The sequence below is a fragment of the Thermobia domestica genome, chromosome 4 (genome assembly GCF_964235325.1).
Source record: "Thermobia domestica chromosome 4, izTheDome1.hap1.1, whole genome shotgun sequence".
NCBI classification, from domain to species: Eukaryota; Metazoa; Arthropoda; class Insecta; order Zygentoma; family Lepismatidae; genus Thermobia; species Thermobia domestica.
Genome location: NC_137457.1, coordinates 303,402,897 through 303,428,311, shown reverse-complemented (window position 1 = coordinate 303,428,311; position 25,415 = coordinate 303,402,897). Strand labels below are relative to the sequence as shown.

Genomic DNA, 25,415 nt, shown 5'->3' with positions numbered 1-25,415 from the left:
TGTCCAAGTCGTACTCTTGCAGTTTTTTGTTTGTTTTTTACGACTGTTTCTGACATTCCCTTCCGTGAAGTGTCTGTTATTTCAATGAAATCTAGGAAACTTTCTAAATTTCAACTTTTTTGTTTCATAAATGTACCTCGAAACAACAGAGAGCAGTTCTTTCCCACTTAAATCGCATGTGCAGTCGAGAACCAATGGGGAGTTGGATAGACCCCCGCATTCAAGGAGGTCTAAGGGGCCGGGCTCCTAAAATTTTCGCGGTAGCCTTGCAAATGAACTATAATATGGTTAGATCTTACCCCCCCTAACTTCTACCGGCCCCCCCTAATTTTTGGGCTGGCTACCGGCCTCTGGCTTCTTTAATTGTGCTGATTATTTCTTCTCTTACTTTGTCTCCCATCAGAGTCAATAATTCGTTTTGTGTGTTTTCTTCCCAATTATGACGGACACCTTTGTTTTTCATTTATCAACACTCTAGATATACGTTCTTTCATTACAGGATCAAATTGGGCACTTAGTTAAACAAGCTCTAAATAATTTTCAGAAGTTATTAACAAATTCAAATGGATAATTTGCATTCAAAATTACATAAAATAACATTACGCATAGACTGACTGATAGACTTAAAGATTATTATTATTATTATTATTATTATTATTATTATTATTATTATTATTATTATTATTATTATTATTATTATTATTATTATTATTATTATTACTGTATTTTCGATCTAGTTGTGACCGAACGAGCATTATTTCTCATTCGCTGTCCATCAGTGCAACATAACCAGAGCCAAACCTTAATATGACAGGCAGAAGTTTTTAGTCTGATCCAGTTTACTGTGGACAATTCCTGAACTGATGCAAATATGTATAAAAAAGTGTGAATTCAGATCCGCAAAAGACAGCATCATAAAACAGGAATAAAAAAAAAAAGATAAATAATTCCGTCATTTGGAGGACGAATCCTTTACTTCTTTTTCTTTTTTCGTGAAGTATTCTCGGACACAATCACAATGAAAGAAGAAGAAGAAACAACTTTAGAGAGGACGAGGAAATACGAATTGCGAGACACAGACATAAAAGAAAAAGTCGTGGGGAAAAAAGATAACGTGCGTCCACTACATAGTAAAAAAAAAATGGTAAAGAGAAACGTAACATACAAAATGTTTTTAAGTGCGTCTCCCAGAACACCAAATCCATTAAACCTGAAGAATGCTTTAACCAAAAGCCATGAAAAAGGTGGAAATAAGGTACTATTTGAGTGTAGCGACTGCATAACAGAAGAAATGTTGGTCATTTTTTCTTTTTTTTTTAATTCTTACAAGCCTTTACCAAGTAGACAAGAAATGGGCCATCCGTCCTTCTACAATAAAAATGTCCCCAAAGAATGGACATAGAATTGCTAAAGTTCAACCACAGAAATAAAAGATTGAATATTTCAGATAGATGGCGCCACGCTCTTTAGTCTTTCGAATATCATTACTTTAATTTACAAGATTCAAACCTTAACACGTACTACGTATATATGTACGAGATATTTTTATTTTGATTTGATTTTCAGCTTAGAGTCCCTTTCAGCAGCAGGGCTATATGAGACGTGGACCTAAAGCCTAACGTGGAATCCAAATCAAATGAACTCCCGCCGGGAATCGAACCCGGATCTCCACGCCAAAGAAGCGTTTGCTAACCGCTTACCCACGAGGAATCTCTACATATGTACGAGAATTCTATCATGGCTATAAGGTTAGCGTACGTGGTATTCAGAGCGGGAGAACCGAGCTCGATTCCCGAAGATAGGTCCGGATTAGCGTGCAGTCTGAGTAGGATGAAGCCTTTGGCAGCGTGCACCCTAAGGGCGGGGAGCCTACCTTATATGATATGCTTTTCCCTTTTCGCTGCTAAGGTGGATCGAAATATAAACATTTCTTTACGTATTAAAACAGGATGCATAAATCACTTTAACACTAACAAGCATTTATTAATAACAACATATGACAATTAGGATTAATTTCTTCGAGAATACATTGTCAAAAAATCCCACAATATGGGATTTTTCCCACGAGTTCGCATTATTGCTTCAATGGTCCAAGACTAAACCACAATATAGTTGGTAGAATGAAATAGAGATGTCATGGAGGATGACAGTGAGCTACTAATTCTAAAGCAACAGTGTAAAGATTTTTTCTGGCTTATTAATGTGAAGCATTACATATTAATCTGAAGTACTACATACTAATCTAAAGCATTAAATATTAATGTGAAAGATTACATGTTACCTGAAGCATTATACTGTATATTAATCTAAAGCATTAAATATTAATCTGAATTATTGTATATTAATCTGAATCACTACACATTATTAACCTCAAGTGTTGCATATTAATCTGAACCACTATATGTTAATCTGAAGTATTATATGTCAATCTGAAGCACTACATATTAATCTAAAGCATTAAATAGGAATCTGAACTATTGTCTATGTTAATCTGAATCATTACACATTATCAATCTCAAGTATTACATATTAATCTGAAGCACTACATGTTAATCGAAAGCATTGCATATTAATTTGAATCATTACATATTATAAGTATTGCATATTGGTCTGAAGCACTTCATGTTAACCTGAGATATTGTATGTTAATTTGAAGCATTACATATCTAAATCATTAAATATTAATCTGAACTATTATATGTTAATCTGAATAACTACACATTATTAATTTCAAGTATTACATATTAATCTGAAGCAAAATATGTTAATCTGAAGTAATATATGCAAATCTGAAGCTTTACATGTTAACCTAAGGTATTGTATGTTAATGAAGCATTACATATTAATCTAAAGTATTAAACATTAATCTGAACTATTGTATGTTAATCTGAAGTACGATATGTTAATCTGAAGCCTAGAAGTATTACATACAACTGAACTATACATATCAGTTAAAATTATGAGAAAACATGAGTTAAAATTATATCTTTTCAGACTATTAAGGATATATTACCTAGGTATTATAATGATATATTTCTGTCTCTTGTTTACAGATATTGACAACAATGGCTACCTGGACAAGAACGACTTCGAGTGCCTAGCTCTGCGAAGCACCATCCTTGAGGGCAAGGGAGAATGGAACGCCTCCAGATTCCAGGCTAATCAAAAAATCATGCTTAACTTGTGGAACGAAATCGCAGAGTTGGCCGATTTTAACAAGGTTAGTATCTGCATCAGTTCTTTTAGCTCTGCATTCAGACCCTTAGCAACATAACTTGGATGTAAGGTGGATATAGAGTATAAGGAAAACAGTGATACATTGTGTATGTAGTTTTCTTGTACTGGACCAAATTTTCCAGTAACCTAATGAACACTAAGCCCGCTAAAGAATGTGAAATAGGTTCTGAAAATTCTCTTAAGGGTGATGTCTCTTTGAGTATCATACACGCGTTTTCTTTATCATGACAAATGACTGTGAGATGTAGGACTTCAATGCATCTCGGTGAAAAAGCACGCGAAACGTTAGCCAGAAACTTCACGGTGGAAAGATACTAAGTATTAATACAGGGTGGAGCAGAGGAAACACATGTTTTAAATCACTAGTACTCGGCTACGAGTAGGGGTATTGATTTTGAGCGACCGTTGGCAGACAGCTCAGACAATGTAGTTCCAGGTGCTATGGAGCGTTGAAGCGTAGAGCATCGTGTGTTCGCGGTTGAGCAGTTCTTTAGAAACAATGATTCTGGGGTCACGGCTCAACGTCTTTTCCGTCGAAAGTTAAATGTCGAACGTCGAGGTACAGTCTCAGATCGATGACTCCGGTGATTTGCAGCCTTCAGAAGTACTGGATCTATGATGAAAAAGAAACCACCTGGTCTTCCCCGTTCAGTTCGAACTCCGGAAAACGTAAACAGAGTGAAAAGGTCAGTTCTTCCTAGTCCAAAACGATCCGCTAGGCTACAGACTGTATTGCTGGGTATGTCAAGTCGTTCACTTCATCATATCTGACATGATGATCTCAAATTTTCTTTTTCATCTCAGATCCAGTACTTCTGAACGCTGCAACCCATCGAAGTATAGTGTTTCGATCTGGGACTGTACCTCGACGTTCGACATTAAACTTGCGACGGAAAAGACATTGAATCATTGTTGTTTCTAAAGAATCATTGTTTCTAAATAACTGCTTGACCTCGAACACACGATGTTCTATGCTTCAACGCTCCATAGCAACTGAAAATGCAATGTCTGAGTTGTCTGCCAACAGTCGCTCAAAATCAATACCCCATACTCGTTGCCGAATATTAACAGTTAAAAAAAAAAAAACATGCGTTTCCTCTGCTCCACCCTGTATATGTATGTATAGCGGGACAAATTATATTTAGTTTGGCTTTTTTCACTCGGTATCACTTGAATCATAAAAGATTTTACGAAAAACCTTGCACTGAAATAAGAAAGATCTCATAGGATCATACAGAGCACGGGGTAGTATCATGCAATCTGATATCATTCAGGTTAAAATTTTGACTCTATAGGAGAAATTCCGAGATAATTGGAAAATCTTATTATCAGTCACCTTGGGGCACGGTGGCTCAGTGGTAAAACGCTTACTCACTTGAGGTATAGTAAGATCCCAATATTTTAATATTTAAGGTGCTAACGAAGGTAATTTTGTACATTATATTTTCTCCTCTACTGCGCTGTGAATGTTATGTACCAAAAAAAAAAAAAATAATGAATTAAATATTTTTGTGATGTATTATTTCAGGACGGAGTTGTAACTGTTGATGAATTCAAGAAGGCCGTTCAAAATGCATGCGTCGGAAAGAGCTACGAGCAATTCCCACAGGCCTTGAAAATGTTCATTGATTCCAACTTCAACACCATTGACATCAACAGTACGCGAATATTTATTCATTTGTTATGATTTTTCTTGCCTTTTTGCATATAGCATGATGGAGCAATCAACTAGTAGCTTAACATACTCACATATTTTAGTTATTTGTACCTAACTAAAGTTACATTTTATTTTCTATGATTGCTACTAACAAAATATATTCTCTTAACAGGCATGTTCTTGTACAAGAAGAAAATACTAATATTGATGCACTTGTACAATCTGGTAGTCAATATTCCGAAAATTTGATTAAAATATATTACTTCGGCATTACTTGAGCAAACGTTTCTATCAAATTTTGACACATTTCTTACATTTTCTAGTTAGGTTAGAGCTTTTTGTTTGTTTTAGCAGAGCATGCACTAAATGAGGAGCTGCATTACTACTTGCAGATTGTCTTCAGGAGGGCTCAGTATAAATACAGTGTGGATATATGGATGAAAACTACAGTGCATAAAACATGAATCAACTTGTACTAGGTGACCACTAAAAAGCACGAATGTTATCTAACTGAGTCAGGACAGGAGCACAGCAGGAGAGTTCGAGCTGTAGCGAAGGGGTGCGCCCGTAGGGAGCAGGTGCGTCAGCCGTGGGGGTATACGTATAAACGAGGATACTGAAAGAGCATGCTTACACATACAATACTTTCACTATCGCTCAAAATTCGTTTCAATATGTTGTGCACTGACAGTAATTACTTATATTCACACTCTCATTCCTTCACAAAAAAAATTTCACATCGTATTTTACCTATAAATTTTATATTTGGTGGAACCGTCTGCTCGAGTGAACCCATTACTTTACTAATGAAGTCTATAAAATGTACTTATGTAAGTATTCAGACATCAAACTAAAGTAATAAGGCAGAAGTGACATAAATAATATAAGCGTCATTACCAAGTACTTCGAGTGATGACATGCCACATCGCGAATTCAAACAAAATATTCTAAGTCAAAGGCTGACCTGCTTTTCCAACGCCCTAATCCTCCGTGTTACTTCTTTGCCTTCGGTCTCAGATTCCCTCTCTGCAGTGTGTTAGAAATTAAATCCCATTTACTCACCCAAACATATCTCATCAGAATTGGAAGTCGCTCTAATGGAATAAAAGATTTGAAGGTATAAGTCAATTTTATACAATATATTCTATACAGGGTGGCTACAAAATCCCGTTACCCCTTGTTAAAGAGACACGTTGGTTTTAGCATGATGGGTCACCTGCTCATTATGCCCTCGCCGTACGCGAATATCTTACGGAAGTCTTTCCTGTGTGTTGGATTGGTCTTGGTAGTCCGGATCTGCCCGCACCATTTGCCTGGCCACCACGAAGCCTAGACTTCACCACCTGTGACAATGCACCATGGGGGTTCATAAAAGGGCACCGTTGCACAAAACCGTTACGATAACACTGCCAAACTGACAGAAACTGTGAAACAAGCTTTCACTCAAGTTACACTTGCAATGCTCCGTAAAATGTCTCACGGAACCTTACGGCGTATTATCCTCTGTCATGAGAATGACGGTCGACAGACTGATCCTTTGGACGCTTAATGTTTCCTATCTTAATAAAACATCTCGAAGGCATTGTTGTTCATGTCATTCAGTTCTTTCCACGTAGTTATTTACGTACGTTTATTGGTATATGTTACTTATTTCGAGGGGTAACGGGACATTGTGACCACCCTGTATATTTATATTCATTATCTGTTGGCTTCCAGATTTTCAACTGCATTCTTTCTCATTAAATACATTAAATAAACTTTTCTTTTTAAGGTCAAACAAGCAAAGCGTCCCGGTCAATGCTTATAAGTTAAATTCTTTTGAATTTATTTGTTGAAGTTAAGAGCACAAAACATACTTTTTAATTACCGATCTAAGGGAAGAGTTTCTTTTTAACTCTTAGAAAAAGTAATAATTGAGTTTACGAAACAATTTATAAACAGGTATTAAATAATATCTTTAAATCCACTTAATATAGTCCTACAGGTACTAAAGGAAAACTAATTTTGTATCTACAATAGCTAAACTGTGATTCCCTTTTGCACTAATAAGCATTGCCTATACTTTGAACGAAAATACTGTGAATATCTTGCGTGAGAAAGATATCGTCGTCGTCTTTAAAATCTTTGTTCATAAAATTAATTAACGAGTTATAAGAATAATGTATTACCCAGTGACGAAGCATAGTTTTTGGTTTATAAAGCTCATCCCTAACTTATTTTTTGCTGTGACGTGTTATGAAAATAATATCGTTACTAATTTAATTACTTAAATCCCCATATGGTATTTATTTCCAGGTTTGCTCCATTGTAATCCGAAATGTGACATGCTTTGGTAAAACCATCCATCATAGACCGAGCCTCATATTTTGTGTATTTAATTAACTAACAGAATTATTTTTTTGTGTGTGTGTGTGTGTGTCTGTGTGTATACTGTATATTATTTGCCGTGACGTATGTGTGTTTGTGTGTGTGTACTGGAATAATAATACTTAATTCAAGCTGAAGCCAACACAGAAAGGGGAGCGGAAGCCAACACAAACTATAAAATATTGCAGAGAAGAAGACAAGCTCGAAACTTGACAAATGAATAATGTTATAAATGAATGAAATGTTTGTTGTTACAACAATACTACTTTTTACTCATAAAGAAAATGTTATTAAACAAATATCATGCTCAATAGACAATGTATATCACTAACAACAAGTCATATGTTGCAAATTGACAAATTTATATGTTATACAATAGCCGGTTTTAAGAGTTATAATCTTATAATATTTTATTTTCTTCCATATTTCTTTGTATTGCACCCTTAGAATATGTAAACTAAACAAAACAGCAAGCGCAGTAGCCAATAGGAATGAGATAAAATCAATCACAAACTTTCATATTCACTTATATTAGTAAACCACACTAAAATACTAGTCACAAGCAAATAATATTTTTCAAACATAAATTATAATATTAGTCAAATATACATAACCTAGTCGCATATATCACAACATTTGCTTTTTTAAGGATTACGCTAGTAGGCCTTATACTATTGTAATGTTATTAGGATCACGGTAGTGGGCATTATAAGATTGTAATGCTGTTATAGATCACGCTAGTCGATCTTCTAAGATTGTAATATTGTTAGGAACACGCTAGTGGCCCTTATAAGATTGTAATGCTATTATAGATCACACTAGTGGCCCTTATAAGATTGTAATGCTATTACAGATCACGCTAGTGGATCTTATAAGATTGTAATGCTATTATAGATCACGCTAGTGGACCCTATAAGATTGTAATGCTATTATAGATCACGCTAGTGGGCATTATAAGATTGTAATGCTATTATAGATCACGCTAGTGGACCCTATAAGATGGTAATGCTATTATAGATCACGCTAGTGGACATTATAAGATTTTAATGCTATTATAGATCACGCTAGTGGACCCTATAAGATTGTAATGCTATTATAGATCACGCTAGTGGGCATTATAAGATTGTAATGCTATTATAGATCACGCTAGTGGGCATTATAAGATTGTAAATAGATCACGCTAGTGGGATAGCTAGACCTAACACTGTGAATATCAGAGATATTTTTGGTTTTGTACAGCTTTGGATTTGCCTACTTCTTTTGTAGTTGCACTGTGTATAGAAATAACAATCAAATACTCAAACAATAGCTCTGAAATATACACGGCAATATTAGTCAAATAATCTTATTGGTCATATTAGTTAAATATTTGCAACGATCATAGCAATACTATGAAGTATCCATGAAAAAATATTTCTACTCGTTAGCTTGGATGATTGTTTCATGTACGCTTCTGGAATCGAATAATAGTCATATGAAATTCCGTTTGAGTTTCTCCACAAGGTACCGCGGATAATTTATTAAAAAGGTGTGTAATGGATCGATGCGTCTACAGCTTCTCTTTCTCATAAATAAATCATTCATGTGTTTCAAAGGAAGAGGAAAAAAAACTTCGAAAATATGGTTTAAACTATTGAACGATGTAGTAAATTCTTTTTAAAATCTTTTTTTTTTTCTTTCTTTTCATGAGGATTCCGTACCTCAGGCTAGGAATTTATGGACACTCTTGTGCAATTGTTGACCCCTTCTGGTTAATTTTTTTATAACAGTAGAATTATATCTTAGCGCGTTATTTGAAACAGTAGTAGCTGCTTCTGTAACTGAAGAAAAACGATAGCAGTTTAGCTAGAAGTGAAATATATTCTGAACACAAAATGGGTAATCATCACTTGTTTGAGCTCATTCAACTTTTTGAGTACATGTTGCATGATTGTTTGTAAATTATTGCTATAAACAAATAGCTAGAGTGTGAGACATATAAAAGATGACTATATCTTCGCCATTTATGTTGTACAAAGTTGGCAGCACTGAACGTTACACAATTTGGATCTTTTATCTTTGTGATTAAGGGGGGCAGACTACTAAATATTTTTCAAAAGCTAACAATTTTTCTTTTGCCCGTTTTTCTTAAGTGAAAAGAGATAATGAAATATAAATTACCTCAATAATAGATAATGTTATTCTACGCCCGAAAATGCGAATCGGAAGAATTTTCAGTGTTGCCAAGCATGGAAATTACAGTATGACCAGAATTTGAATTACCCAAAAATCTAGGTTATGGCAGCGACTGGAAAAATGAACTCAACGGCAATTGATGACTTATCATGCTGTCTATGTTCCTTGTTAACTACTTTTTAAATAATATTTGTATTTTAATTCTACTGTTTAATTATTTATTTTGTACTCTTTATTACAAAATAAATACAAATATTATTTAAAAAGTAGTTAACAAGGAAATGCAGACAGCATGATAAGTCATCAATTACCGTTGAGTTCATTTTTCTAGTCGCTGCCATAACCTAGATTTTTGGATAATTCAAATTCTGGTCACACTGTAATTTCTATGGATGGCAACACTGAAAATTCTTCCGATTCGTATTTACGGGTGTACAATAACATTATCTATTATTGAGGTAAGTTACATTTCATTATCTCTTTTCATTTATGAAAATCTGGCAAAAGAAAAATTGTTAGTTTTTTAAAAATATTTAGTAGTCTGCCCCCCTTAACAGTCACTTAGTGTCGAAAGTGCATGATCATCATTTGGATTTTGGATCGGACTTACAACAACATTATCAGTCACGGTGCCGATGCTTTTCTTAGAACAACTAACACGAGCACGCCCCGAGGGTTTAATGAAAACAACCCAACTGTTTTTTTCAAGTTTAACTCTCCTCACAGTCGACTTATACGGTGCATTACGTTAATCAAACGCTCCACGGAGTTTGCAAACAACCTCTGCACAACATTCACCGCATTTGTAAGTTAAGAAGCGCTCCATTCATACGCATGCTCAACTCTAGCCATAGGAGCTAGATACATGGTTTTGATTGGTTGAAATTATCCGTTTCTCGCTACGTAGCATACATATAGGCCCTAGTACAAATCAAACACAAACTGCTGTCGGTCCTTGTGGCCGAGCATGCTACCTCACGGGATGTTAATGAGAACCGCTTTTGGCGTGGGTTCAAACCCGGCCTAAGTGGAGTTCTATTTTAATAACACTTTTACCATTAAAATAAGATATAAATGATACTCATTCGCCCTTGTACGTAATATATAATGCATAAAAAGTTTACGTTAGGAAACATAGCTGAGTGAGCGTCAGCGAGCGAAGGGGGTTAGAAGCCCCGCAGGGCTCATTTTGTTCCACCTTGCCCCCCATAATAATACCACGTGACATTACGTCACCGGGTGGTGTAACTTCGATGCAACTTTGTGACCAACCGCTTCCTTGTGACCAACTTAAAACTGTTGGCTAGCAAACAGCGTGAAGAAATATATGCCATTCCTACCCGCATAGAAAACAAATGACAATCATGCGCTGTTCGACTCTCCGTTTGACTACTAACCACCAAGACAATAGATTAAAATTGTGTAACGCTCAGTGCTGCCAACTTATTAGAACAGAAATGGTGGGTATTTCAAAAGTTGCGTTCTTTACGGGACAAGTTTCTTCATATTTACATAATCTATGTACACAAAACACCAAGATGTACCAAGAATGGTGGCGTGTGATGGTACAATTGGGTGGGATATATCTTGGTAGTGAGGAACGGCCCATATTGTAAGGGTTGATCTTGTATGATGGTCTATGCAGGCGTCAATGGCACCGAATAGAGGGCCTCCTGGTCGTCATTAGGAGAGTATGTTAATAGTAGGCCCTGTCTCACATAACTTTGATGTTGTATGAAGACGTAAAACGCAAGAACTCTAACTTTAAAGAAAATCAATACTGAATCAAAATTGACTTAATCTTGATAAAATTTAAAAATTCAAATTGACCTAAAAAAAATATAAAGATAACATCTGGACACGTGTGCAAACAAAACATGAATTTTTCAGGAGCATATGCAATAGTTAATGTACAAAATGTTAACATTCCTAAATCTGAGGCGTTTTGATCCAATTATGTCGTTTCGGGGGTTAAATAAAAGCATTAACATTTACCGAAAGATAAAGAAGAACTATATAATTGCAGTAAGAAGTTTTGAGAGTTGATTAGATTATAACAAAACAGTAACAAATCCTAAGCAACGATAATGAAAATATTGTAATTATTACAACTAGAATTATGAGATTACACACGTACCAAGAAGCAAAGAAACCGTGAAGTTCTAAAGAGATGTTCAACAAAATTTGCAACGCAGCGATCATTTTTATACTGGGACCATACTGGGACTTAGTCCACTACAACTATAATTCTAAAGCCCAAACTATAGTTCCCTAAGTTACAGTTCCCTAATCTCCACTTTTTAATTCGGTACTATTTTAATACAGAGTGATAAGAAACAGGATTAGAACCGATATGCATCTCCCATCTTTCATTATAATTTATCTTTTAACATTTTTTACGTTAAAAATAACTATATTCACACACAAAAGAATATAACGGAACAGTGATATAGATAACTGGGACCTAGGTCTGTACCTAAAGATAGAAAACTTCCTCTACTTTATAGCCTAGTGATTCTACTTGACTATACAGTATTAAACAAATGGACTGAAACAAGTACTGGAATCCAGGTCTGTACCTAAAGGTATAAAACTTCCTCTACTTTAATAGCCAAGTAATTCCACTTGACTATGTTAAAGAAATGGACTGAAACAAGTATTGGAATCTAGGTCTGTAGCTAAAGATATAAAACTTCCTCTATTTTAATAGCTGAGTAATTCCACTTTACTATGTTAAAGAAATGGACTGGAATATATCTATGAGTACCACTTAAAAAACAAGACAAGATAATAAAACTGTTAACAAACAAACATTTCATTCAAAGATGCTTTCTGCATAAAGCGAGGTTCTGGCCTACCGTCTTGGTGTTAATCACTCTTAACGCTGAGCAAAGAATATTTATATATGTATTACAGGATGGACAAGTTACAGTAGAAGAATTCAAATTAGCGGTACAGAATCTCTGTGTTGGCAAGTCCTACCGTGAATTCCCAGAATCCTTAAAAATGTTTATAGATTCAAGATTCAAGACTTCAGACATTAATGGTAAGTTTTTTTAATTCACTAACAGCATGTCTTGGTACCTGTTACGATGAATTATAATTAAAATAATTTATAGCATTGTTTTATTGCTCATTAGGGTTGTACATTCAGCGACAAAAGTTATTTTCCTTTGGTAAAATTTATTTTGGGAATAACGTGGTATGGCAGGAACATACAGAAAATTATATTCTTTTTTATGTATTGAAAACTGTACTCAAATTGTCCTTCCATTCTGAAGTTACTTATGAAACTAATTTCATCAAACGGGAAGGACTTTTGTCACTGTTTTGAATATTCCAATAATTAACATTTGCATAACGAATAATTGATTGAAGAATTATTTGAATAAGAAACAATTATTTGAATTAAGAATATTTATTCAGATAGTTTATGTAAATCAGGAATAATTATTTGAACAATTTATTTGAATAAAGAATAGTTATTTGAACAATTTATTTGAATAATGAATAATAATTCGAATAATTCGCTTAAATAAATCATTTTGTTTGAATAATTTATTTGAATAAAAATAATCGCTTCAATAAAGAATATTACTCTACTAATTTATTTGAATAAAGAATAGTTATTTGAGCAACTTATTGAATAAAAATAATTAATTCAATAAAGAATGTTATTCTACCAATTTATTTGAATAAAGAATAGTTATTTGAACAATTTATTTGAATAATGAATAATAATTCGAACAGTTTACTTAAATAAATCAATTTATTTGAACGAAAATAATTACTTCAATAAAGAATATTATTCTACCAATTTATTTGAATAAAGATTAGTTTGAACAACTTATTTGAATAATGAATAATAATTCGAACAATTTACTTCAATAAATCATTTTATTTGAACAACTTATTTGAATAAAAATAATTACTTCAATAAAGAATATTATTCTACCAATTTACTTGAATAAAGAATAATTATTCGAATAATTTAATTGTATAAAGAATAGTTATTTGAACACTTTATTTGAATAAAAGATAGTTATTTCAATAACGAATAATTACTCGAGTAATTTACTTGAATAAGGAATATTTATTGGAACAATTTATTTGAATAAGGAATGATCGAATAACTTATTTGAATAAAAAGTAGTTATTCGAGCAATTTATTTGAATAAAATAAATTATTTGAATAAAAATGATTATTTGAACACACATTCGAATATTAAAAATGAATATTCGAGTAACAGAGCAGAAAAATTATTTGCAAATTATTCGAATGATTCTAACATCACTAGTTCATTGGTCTTACAACAGGTTGCAAAGAGTAAAGTCGATTTCGTGCTACCGGAAGACGATATGTTAAAACTGTCGACGTTGTACATTCAACACTTTCTATGTTCGTGATCCTGGAAATGAAAATGCTATTTGTAATCACTGTGAAATGAATCATTTTCACTTCTGAAAACATGTATATGTATGTAAAACTAAAAACATAAATATATTATCCCCTCGAGCCGAAAGTTAAATACCCATCAGCCGCTGCGAGAAGCGGTAATTGTAAATCACCAAAATCTCGCATAATATCACAAATTGAACATACTTTCATGTAATAAGAAAGAAAACCGTACTCTTGAGTGACACACGTTTTCGTTCATGTGGAAAAACAACAGATGGCAGAATATGCATCATTTCGTCACTACTACACTTGACGTATGTAGTACCCCTCTTCAAGAACTATGAGAATCCGTATACATGTACGTTGAACCGGCTTGATCGGTTAAATGCTTCTTCAGGGGCAAAACAAATGAGTATGTGAGCTCCCGTGAATAAAGTAGGTAAAGTAATGGCATAGGAAAACACAAAATCGTAGGTGCGGTGTAGTCTAGTAGTTTGACGCTTCAGGATGATTATGAGATGAATTGGGTGAAACCCATTATGGATTCGGGTTTCAGCAAAAAGCATGAGCGTTTTTATTGTCTTCGATATTTCCATGTTCTTTTTTCCTGTTGATTTTGTACAGTAAAAAAATGGCTGTGTCAATTGAACACAATGTCCCTGTTGTGTTAAATTTGACACAAGCCTAGTGCTACTTCAACTTCAACACACTTTGGAGTAAAATGTTAAAATGGTAGTCGCCAAAACAACCATCTAACGTGATGAGGAATAATTTTAGTAACACATCGTGGATATTATTTATTTACACACACAGTAAAAATGATTGTGTTAAAGCAACTCTATTTTTCACTGTTAGGGTGTTATTTTATCACCAATATCCTCGACTTTCTAGGCGTATTAAATATCTAGTAACTGACAGTGAAAGTTTGTACTACTTGTTATTTTTCCCTGTGAGCAAAGCTTTACACAGAATATTTGACATTTATACCAAGTGACGAACAATGGATTTTTCGCAATCATCAAGAAAATAGTTTTGTGAGCGTCTGAACTTTCTGATATTTGCATGAGTAGATGTTCTACCATCTGTTTTTCCTAGATGCATTAGGAAAATAAGGTCAAATCGGTAACACCAGACCTGTACTACCCATCCATAACACCGTATTTTTGGTGTTGAAGGAACGCAGTAAAATGTTAGTTATGCTGAGACTATTGCCCTGTGTTAAAATTAAGTTGTTTTAACACTATCACTGTTTGCTGTGTAGTGATAACTTATAGTCTTATATTATTGTTGAATTTGTTCAACTAATCGCTGGCTTTTAATCATGTGTGTGTTGTTTCTGCCCTGTAGGGGATGGCGTGTTGGGTGCTGAGGAATTCCGCTATGACTGCGTTTCCAGAAACGCCTACAACAACGTAGAGGTACTGGATGATGCCTTTAACAAACTTTTGAACGTAAGTTTTCATTTAATACATTTAGATTAGGTTAAAATTGAACATTACTACCGCCGTTGCAGGCGTTGGCTAATGAAATGTGTTCGAAAAATAATTTTTACTCGCAATTAAAGGTTTCATGGCAAAAATACGAGGGCTATCCAGAAAGTAACAGGCCTTTCGAAATAAAACAAAGTAACATAATGAATAAACCAATTGTATTATATACATTTGAAAGGTACACTCTTAAGCTATTTTCCACATAGTCGCCATGCAAATTAAGGCATTTAGCATACCGTGGCATAAGTTTTTCAATACCGTCGGGGTAGAAATCTACCGCCTGCGATTTCAACCAATGGCTTACATCGGCATACAGCTCGGGGTCAGTATCAAAGTATTGTGTAGCGAACCATGTCTTCATTGCTGGGAAGAGATGGATTGACGCCAAATCTGGGCTATATAGTTGGTGATCGAACACCTTCCATCCAAAATAATCCAAGAGCTCTCGGGTACATTTGGCTATGTGTGGACTGCGTTGTCGTGCAAAAACAATATCTTCGAGCTAAGTTTTCCCCGGCGCTTGATTTGAATCACGCACCTTAACCTTTTTTTTTTTTTTTTTTTTTGGCCAACAAAAACCTAATCACAGAACGCACCTCAAACAAGGGTTTTCAAGTGCAGCGCACATTGTAACATGTCATAGAAAGATCGTCAGAGTCCTCATGTTATCGCATTACAAGTGGATGCGTAATGAGTGTAGCAACGTTCTGACACCAAGATGACGACTCTAGACCCGCCCACTGCTCGATAGGCTAAAATATCTGGTACTTTCTGGGCAGCCTTCGTAACTAAATAAAAATAGCGTATAAAATCTAGACCTGTGATTGGCAAACCTTCTAGAAGGGGGACAAAGAGGGAGGGAAAAGAAGCTTTAGGCAGACCAATATAATTTATTTAAAACGATGTTAAATTTCGCAAAACTAGCTTTGTCACTGCAGATTTCGAAACACCAATCTGCGTACTCATTGACTGAACCCCACGGGCGTCTCTGGCGGGGGGACTAGGGGGACGCGTCCCTCCCAATATTTTGAAGTACAAAATATTCAATATTTTATTCTAATTTAATTTATTTACTAACGTCAAAATATCATATAAATAATAATAATTATATTTATTTGGAATATAATATTCAGGCTATGAAACGATTGTAATCGAGTTCTTGATATACCTTAGGGGGTCCTTGAACGTAAGCAGAAACGTAACAAATGGAATCGAAGTTAATAGACAGGTTGGGCTAGGTAATGCCATTTAAATCACTTTCTTTGATGTCCCCCCCTCCCAAGTTTTACATTCCAGAGACGCCAGTGCTGAACCCAAATGTGGATGTAGTCGTATCGTCCAACTGCAGTGGGTATAAAAATGTAGAGAAGTTACAGCAAGAAGGTTCCGTTGCCAGTTTTACTCTTCACTACAAAAATGCCAGTGTTTCACTCTCAAATGCTTAATATAACTTTCCAATATCGTGAAAAAGTAAATAAATCTGTGGTCACTAATCTATACATATAATGAAAGAAAGAAAAAGATAATCCAAAACCTTAATTCTTCTCTTTTCATTCGTCTGATTGTACATCATGTCGCGAGTCAGGTAGAACTTTACAAGGGGTCGCTATGACCTGTGGGCCGTAGTTTGCCTATCACTGATGTAAAATTATAGGCATTCTGAATGTCATAAAATTTATTTGTTAAATTTTAAAATTCCTCGACACAGAGTTTGAAAGATCCTGACTCTAGCAGCACAGACTAGGCTCAACAGTCGAAAAGGTTTGGCTGGCCAACCATCAAAGTTGGTTCTCTGTGTAATTGAATGCTTTGCCGAGTATTTGCCAACGAACTCAATTACCAATGCAACTCTCACGAAATGTAAATAAAATTTTGATTAAGAGTGCAATGTCGAAACTATTGAATAAATTACTTCAAATTGTTGGTTAGCCAACAAACACTTTTTAAGCTAGGTTGGGTCAAGTGACTATACGAATAGCAGATGTATTTCTTGTTACATTTATATACCTAAGTATATAGTTCCAGATACAGCAGGTTTCCCATTTTACACTAAAACACGCAACAAGAGTTGAAAAATCAACCAAAGAAAATGAACAGGATTCAACAAAAGGAAGTGGAACAACAGTGATGTAAAAATAATAGGTCAAGAAGAAATATTATAGATATTTACATGACATATTTACAACTTAATTTTGTACAGTCTGAACACGAAACTTTTCCCAAAGGTAATCTATTGTACGTGGAAGTTTGCTGAAATTAGTTGGACACCTGTACACAACGGCGCCCATCATGGAGGGTAAGGTGGGGCGCTTGCACCCCTCTGGAGGAAATTGTACTTCGGAAGATCGAAAATCCAATAGATTTTTTTAGAATAGTTACCGCAAAATTTGAGACATTAGAAATGTCGCTTATGCTTACTCTCCCCCACTGGAAACCTCAACATGAGCGCCCTTGCCTGTACAGGAACGATTTTTGGATTATTGCAAGTCTAGGTTTCGCAACATACTGTAGAATAGAGCCGCATTCCATGCTGTACGAATTGGTACTTTGAAATTAAGTGTAGGATTGCAGAGAATGAAAGTTTAATTTTCCATTTGCTATTTTATATAGAAACAAAATATCAGCTTTTCGCCTACGAGTAGTGTATGATAATTTCGTTGAGTGTTCTCATGATAATTTTGTTGCTTGACCTACGTAGCTCTGGAACCTGCAACAAACATTTTAGTATTAATTGCTGCCTCAGTTCGATTAAATTTACTTTATTTAACACAAAAACTTTCTACGATAATTAGACCAAGAAATTAAATTATTTATTTATTCAGTTAAGCCACTGAATTTATTAGCTGTAATTCCAAAAACACATCCTTCTAAGATGGCGTTTTCGCTTATTATATCTTAGCCTAAATGTACAAGTATGACCACAATATTTAACAGCATAAATGTACAGGTCTGTCTATCAATAAAAACGGTATCTTACGTACCGGACCATTGTCCTTTATAACACATACATACATATTATCGTTGCAAACCCTCTAACAAACGATGGCTGAAAAGAAGTTGAGGACAGTGTCTAGCTGGGAAAGGTGTGTGGGACAAGACATAGACCAAATAGGCGAACAGTATTCCATTAAGGTCTTGTAATATGCAGCTAACATCGTCAAATTTTGATTTTCTGTAAATCTGTAGAACATTATCTCGAGTTTGCATAGATTTTTTTTTCAACTGTAGAAATATATTCACTGAAAGTTTGTCATCAAAGATAAACACCAAGTTCATTATGCTCCTGTACGTTTTGAATACTTGTATTAACAATAGTATAGTCTTGTTTAATATTTTTTTTCTTGAGAGCTAGTGTAAGACAAGCGAATTTACTATTGTTCAACTTAAAATGTTAAGTTTCACACCAAGAAGCAAGTCATGATGGCACATTTTGAAGATTAATGGAATCTTGTTGCGTAGAGATTTCTCTGAAGTTTTCAATCGTCAGCAAACAGAAGAATGTTACCATAGAGTAAGGATATCGTATAAGAGGTTTCAGCTGCTCTTTCTCCTGAAACTAAGTCACATGAGTGGAGACTGTGGCGCCACCTCTTATAGCAGTTGGGCAGCACGAACTACTAAAAACAGAGAACGAATCAAATCATTCAGAGCGCGTATTAGTTTGATAGAACTAACCAATTATACAATTAGCTACTGCCAATGGCAGACGATCCAATTAGTTACGACTACAGCCGGCAGTGTCGCCAAATATCAGTTTTGTTGAATTGTGGGAACGATTTGAATTTCAATTGGATGTATAGGGAGTGGTGTATCAGGGTGATCAGTGAATGTGATTTGAAGATGATCGGAAAGACCATGTATGAATAACAGGAAAAAGAAATCATATACACACTTTCTCGTCGAGCACGAATTTTTACTGAGAGAAAGGTGGAGGAACTATCATCAGAAATAAGTACATGATGTGTCTATCAGAAAGTTAGCTTGCAATGAGCTTTAATAATGTGCTATGTATATTAAATCTCTTCGCTAATTTCACGAAGGTACATGGAGAAAATATAAGCTGTCACAGACCTCATATCAGCATTTGGTCCACACATTTAAAAACAAATAAATTTTTAAAATATCACAAATATAGTTTACGTAGGAAAATTACGAGAAGAATTGTTTGCTAATGAAAGTAATTAATAACTAACTACATTTCAACTTCTCCATTGATATTTTATACTTTAAAACTTGCAATATTGCTCTTTTATTATGCAAAATTCAATTAATTTTTTGTCTCCTATTGAGTTTCCATCCAATAATTAACGAATTAATTATTCATATAAAATGCTTGTAATCTATTTGCTTGAAGTAAAGTTAGCTTCCAAAGTAGAAAATCGATAATGCTAAGAACTGACACTGCCAAGGTCTTTGAATACAGTAAAGTCTATGTTTAAATGGAATTGTATTGTAAATCACTTTTTTTAAATTAGTTTCACCTGATTATTTTTTATCCTTATAAATTTTAATCAGTTTCTTTGTGAATAGGAATGACTTTGTCATGTAAACTAGATTATTGGTAATGGTCATGTGTAGTTTAGTTATTGGTTATAGCACTTGGTGCCACAGACATATAGACAAACATCAAAATAGTAGTCATATCTTATAATTGGCCATAACTGTCATTAATGTAAACGCTACAATTTTATTCCTGGCACTTTTCATGGAACCAACACAAGCATTTTATACGTTAAATCCACTTGTTTAACAATTATCACAAAAATTTTACGGAATTCGTCCTGACTAGTGATTGTGTGTATTGTAGACCAATCCGTAAATAATTTGAGGTTTCGATACTTTGTAATACACCACTCACAAGCAGAAAAACTGTATAATAATTGGAGTGAAGGAAGTAATGTTTCATGCGGCAATTAATGCTATTGTCACAAGTGATATCTAAAACCAACCCTGTCACTTTGTTGAGTAAGTTCTATGTACACTACAATACAGTTTTCACTTTATTGAGAAATGTAAAAGTAAAACAAAGAATTGCGATAGAGCATTCCATTACATTACAATTGACATTTCAATAACAGACACATCTGACTTGTATGAACTTCCTTGTTGGTATATTGGTAACATGTACGCCTTCACCGCGGAGAACCTGGGATTGATTCCCGTTGGTAGGTCATGTGGTTTGGACCCCATGTTAAGCTGTAGCTTCACGTCTTATATAGCCTCGGTGCTGAACATGACGCTAAACTCAACGAACCAACCAATTTGACCTATATAGTAGTTGGTAACAGATAAAGTGCATATTGGCGGTTCAGTCGAGGACTTTTCCAAATTCTTCCATCTATCGTTGATTTGTATATGCTATTGTAGTTGTTTATATTGAGAATAATGCAATTTTACCTGAGTTTTCACAATATATTAATCGACTAGTAGAGTGTTAACTATAGATTTGAATGCGAGAAAGTCCGGAAACTTCTAATTTATGTGTATGTATATGTTCTTTGCAGGATGATGACAGGAAGAAGGGTGGAATCACACTGCAGCGCTACCAGGAACTGTATGCTCAGTTCATTGGCAACGCTGATGAGAACAATCAGGCTGTCTACCTCTTTGGCCCTCTTACGGAACTCAGCTAAAGAACCATCTCAAGGGGAAGACCGACTCTTACAAGAGACCAACCTTGTGTTTGTGATGCGGTCGTCTGCCGCCTTGGAACCTTCTCAAGACGACTCCGCTTCACCACAGAAAAATATATATCAACAAAGAAATATTTCCATAAAAATATTCATACTATATACATATACTAAAATATATATATATGTTCATGATAAATGAAAAAAAGCTCAACAAAAGGGAAACAAATGTCCAAATAATTATTTATTAAAAGATTATTCAAACCTGATTTGTTTACGTTTGCTTTTATTTTTTAATTTTACTTTTCGTCTTAACAAGGTTTCGTGGCACATTCGATCCCTACAGCGATTTAATCAGGCAGTATACTGTTAACGGCCAAATCACTGTTGTTATTTAAAAAAAAAAAACAAAGAAAATAAATAAATTGGTTACATTTTGATGATGACGAGTGCAAATATTCCCTTGTACAGATATATCTGCTACACAGGAAGACGGTATAGAAATCGAATGGCAAGCTTCATAAACTGCATGGCTATACACAGTGTACTTGAGTCATATTTAGAAATAAACCAAAAAAATCGGTTTTTGAAGATGGTGCAAATGTGGTTGGTGTTTTCTTTTGATAAGATACAGTTGGTTTTTGGTCATGTCCCGTATTGTTAATGCCCGAAATAAAAGCGAAAAGGATTGGTTTGAAGTAAAAAAATGTTTTTTTTTTTCTGAAGAAAACCAAAGAGGTTGTCGTTGTCCTGATTCCTTTGTTGGTGTTTGTTGTTATTGTTGATGTTGTTCTTGTGTTCGCTTTGTCTTTGTTTGTAAATTGCACAAAGATCCTTGTAGCAATATTTGTTTACTTTGTCACCGTATAGGTAAACTTAAGAAGAACTATTGGTAAAAATACCTGGATCTTTTAACTTCTGTACGTACATTCAAATCTGCTTTCTCTTAGAGGAAGAGTATAGATTGCAAGATTCGTATTTGTGGATATATATTATCCATATTTTCTTGATATGGGAGGTAACGAATGATTTTAACAAAGACATATTGTTTTGTCTACTTTGTGAGCGATTTCCAACTTTCAACACACCACGATTTTCCTGCTTGTTTCATGTGAGTGTGCTGTCGTCTACTATGACAAATCTCTGTTGGATTTGTTCGAAAAGAAGCACGACATATCATTACTTCATTTTTAAGCATATCATTCATCACTTCTGTACGTTATTTTGTGTTTTTTTGAAATTTTCCGAAGTGAAACACTTTCTTTGTATATTTTAATGACAACTCTGTCACTAACACCGTTTACCTGAGGCACGTTCTAGTTCTTCCACTTTCTGCTGATCATTTATTTACTTCCTTGAATGATTGCTTGTGTGAGAACAAATACTTTGTACAGAACGAACAACGTAAAGAAGCTCCTTTGTACAGACACAAGAGCTATCATCTCTTTTGTTTACCTAGTAGGCAGATGGTTGTACGAGTGTTTCTATTTGCTTTAACAATTGATAAATAAAGGTAAAACACTAAGATCTGTTGATAGTTCTGTTCAAATGTGTGTCAGGATAAGGAAGGGTGCAGTTTTTAAACTACACACACACACCAAATTAATACTTCGATATCATTGGAGTGTGCCCTTGTACACAATTATTACAGGAGCAGAACAAACTAAGGTTGTAATACAACTGGTGGATCTAGTCGTGTTGTCGAAATCACGATCTTTTGTTCACACTTTTACTTCATACTTGTGATCTTCAAAACTGTTATGTGGCTACATGACATAAAAAAATCTCAGGAACCTAACAATCAAGGTAATTACAACAATTATAACGTGTTAAGTCATCTGTATAACAAGCTTGTTATGTCATACACAAGCAGAGCCAAGCTTTTCAAGATCTACATAATTTAAAAAGAATTCTGAAAATAAAATAGCACATACTATATTTATACAAGACAAGACAAATATAGTGAAAAAATATCACTGATATTTTGCAAGTAAAGTAGTATTGGTTTAAAAGAGGATATTTTTACACAAAAATATAATAAAACAATATAAAAAAGTCAGATCAAGTAGTCGACTAGTACCCACTAGTAACCTTTCTGAAAAGAGGAACAGTAGCTTAGATCGGGACCGCTGTTTGTTATAAATATCAGAACGAAAGAAAATCATGTAACCGTTCTTGTTGTGGTTAGTACAATGCACACATATTTAACTCATTCCGTAAAAGAAAAGAAAAGAACAATGTACGTACGTTGTTTGTTCATAATTATTGAATTTCTTTTAGACTTTTTCTGTAGCATTTATAGATATATATATATTATATATACATATACATTTTACGAGGGACCTAAAGCCTGCACGAGATGTTTACATTTTGTAACTGGCAGATAAATATTATATATATCGCTGCCGAAAAGATGGTTTAACAAAGGAAGCTCGTGCTAGCTTCTGTAACAATATATATGTTATTGTCTTGTATATTCTGGAACTCTTATGTGCGCCATTAATTCCAGCAGTGTGCGTGTGTGTGTACACATTTTTTTTGTGTCTCTTGCTCTCTGCCACAATCGTTGCTGTAATGTGTAGCTGTACCGTAAAATAACTGCCATTTACAGACAAGATAGATATAAACATGTAAGATTTTAACAGCTATTTTGCATTGTAATGGCTGTAAAAGTGCCAAATATATAAACAAAAGCCAAAAATGCTGTAACATTACAGAAAGAATACCATGTTATGTGTGCAACAACTGAAGTGTAGAAGGTAGGATTACAACGTGAAAGCATTGAGTCTTTCGTAAAACAAGTTGATGGAATTTTTTTCGTTTTTTTTTTTTCAAAGTTATCAAATGTATTACTGTCCTCGGCAGTCCTGTTGTATGTTGTCTGTCACTAAATCATTATTACCATATACAATTACTCACAAAAAAAAATATAATAATATTTTGGCTCTAGCTAGTTCGGTCAATTAATATATATTAGGTGTCGCAGAAAAAAAAAACTTGTTATTTTTCATTTTGGTGACCATCTTAACTAAATGTGCATACATACATACTACTACTACTATGAAAGCACAAAGGCGATTGTCAGCTTTTTAAAATTTTTTTTGTTGCAATTGTATATTTACTATTGGCCAACTGCTTCGTACCTGTATGATGTGTCAATACCATCTGTACGCACTCTTTTTTAAGGGTGTTAGAGATATGGTCATACGTTCCGTGAGATCAGAGTGTAGATGTACGCCACATTAACTAAGAAGGGAAAAAAAAGGAAAACATCTTGTGTACATATATATATTATCTTACAAGAGTATATCTTTAAGATTGTATGTGTAATATTTGGTTACAAGCTCCAATTTTTCACACATCACCTTATTTTTTTTTTTTTCAATCCTAGTATTACTTCCTTATTACCATCTTTTCCGACTCCTTTTTCTGCTCAAATTTCTCTCAAAACATCCTGTAGGTGACGACAAACTCGTTGGATATATATACATATTGTTAACAAAAATATATATAAACCAAAAATATTTTCAAATTTTATTGGATGCTTGTCAGTATTACACACAATAAAAAGATTAATTTGGAACCGAAACTGTGTTTCTTTTCATATTCGTTCAAAGCAAATGATTTTTTAAAAGCTAATATTGTATGATGTTTAAGTCACCAGTGGATTGATGACGTCATAGAAGACTTGCATTCAATCACCACACTTTTGGCGATTCAAAAACTCCCAACAAGAGATGTATTTAGAACTGCCATCATGTGCAAAATGATCTACTGAGATGGTCTGTTAGCTCTGTATTGTTCCTATGTTGTTAGAAATAATTGATTATACAGGATGATTATAAACGAAGTCCCACTTTCAAAATGCCGTTAAAAAAAACACTGGTCACAATGAACTCAAACTTGAACTGAATACACTTGAAGAAGGGGGAACTGTATGTCATAAGAAAAAGTTCCAAAATATATCAATAGATGGCACTGTAACCGACATAATAAAAGTGGCCACAAGTGACATTTTGAGTCGAAATACGACTGCCCTGTTCAATGAGCATGATTGGTTCGGTTTTGTGACAAAAAAAACGACTTGAACAGTTGTAGCACTGTTAGTGGAAAACTCATCCACCACGGAAAGACCGTACACATTGGGTGAAAAAAATGGTTTTTAATTATCCTTAGGCCAAAAAGTGCATAAAAAGCACATAATTATTTGATTTTTAATTGTCACAAACAGCATAAAAAGCACATAGTGCTTCGGGTTTTAATTATCCTTAGGCAAAATACAACGCCATCTATTGATATACTTTGGAACTTTTTTTGTTCTTATGACATACCGTTTCCTCCAGTTTCAAGTACATTCAGTTCAAATTTGAAGTCATTCTGACCAGTAGTTCTTTTTTACAGCATTTTGAAAGTGGGACTTTAGTTATAATCACCCTGTATATAAAGTGAGAGTTAAAAAT

General features: G+C 34.3%; 1 protein-coding gene across 3 annotated transcripts in view; it reads left to right on the top strand.

Annotated features, from left to right (window-relative positions):
- Positions 1-24,544, top strand: part of Scp1 (Sarcoplasmic calcium-binding protein 1) — a 144,704-nt gene extending 120,160 nt beyond the window's left edge. For 2 of the 3 annotated variants that reach the window (XM_081756408.1, XM_081756409.1), the window contains exons 3-6: positions 3,054-3,220; positions 4,766-4,895; positions 15,183-15,286; positions 20,830-24,544. In XM_081756408.1, the coding sequence (XP_081612534.1) occupies positions 3,054-3,220; positions 4,766-4,895; positions 15,183-15,286; positions 20,830-20,958 (530 nt within the window). In that variant the 3' untranslated portion in view covers positions 20,959-24,544. Of the gene's footprint in view, positions 1-3,053; positions 3,221-4,765; positions 4,896-12,352; positions 12,483-15,182; positions 15,287-20,829 lie in introns of all 3 variants that reach the window. The other variant, XM_081756410.1, reaches the window with a different exon arrangement.
- Positions 24,545-25,415: the final 871 nt, after the last annotated feature.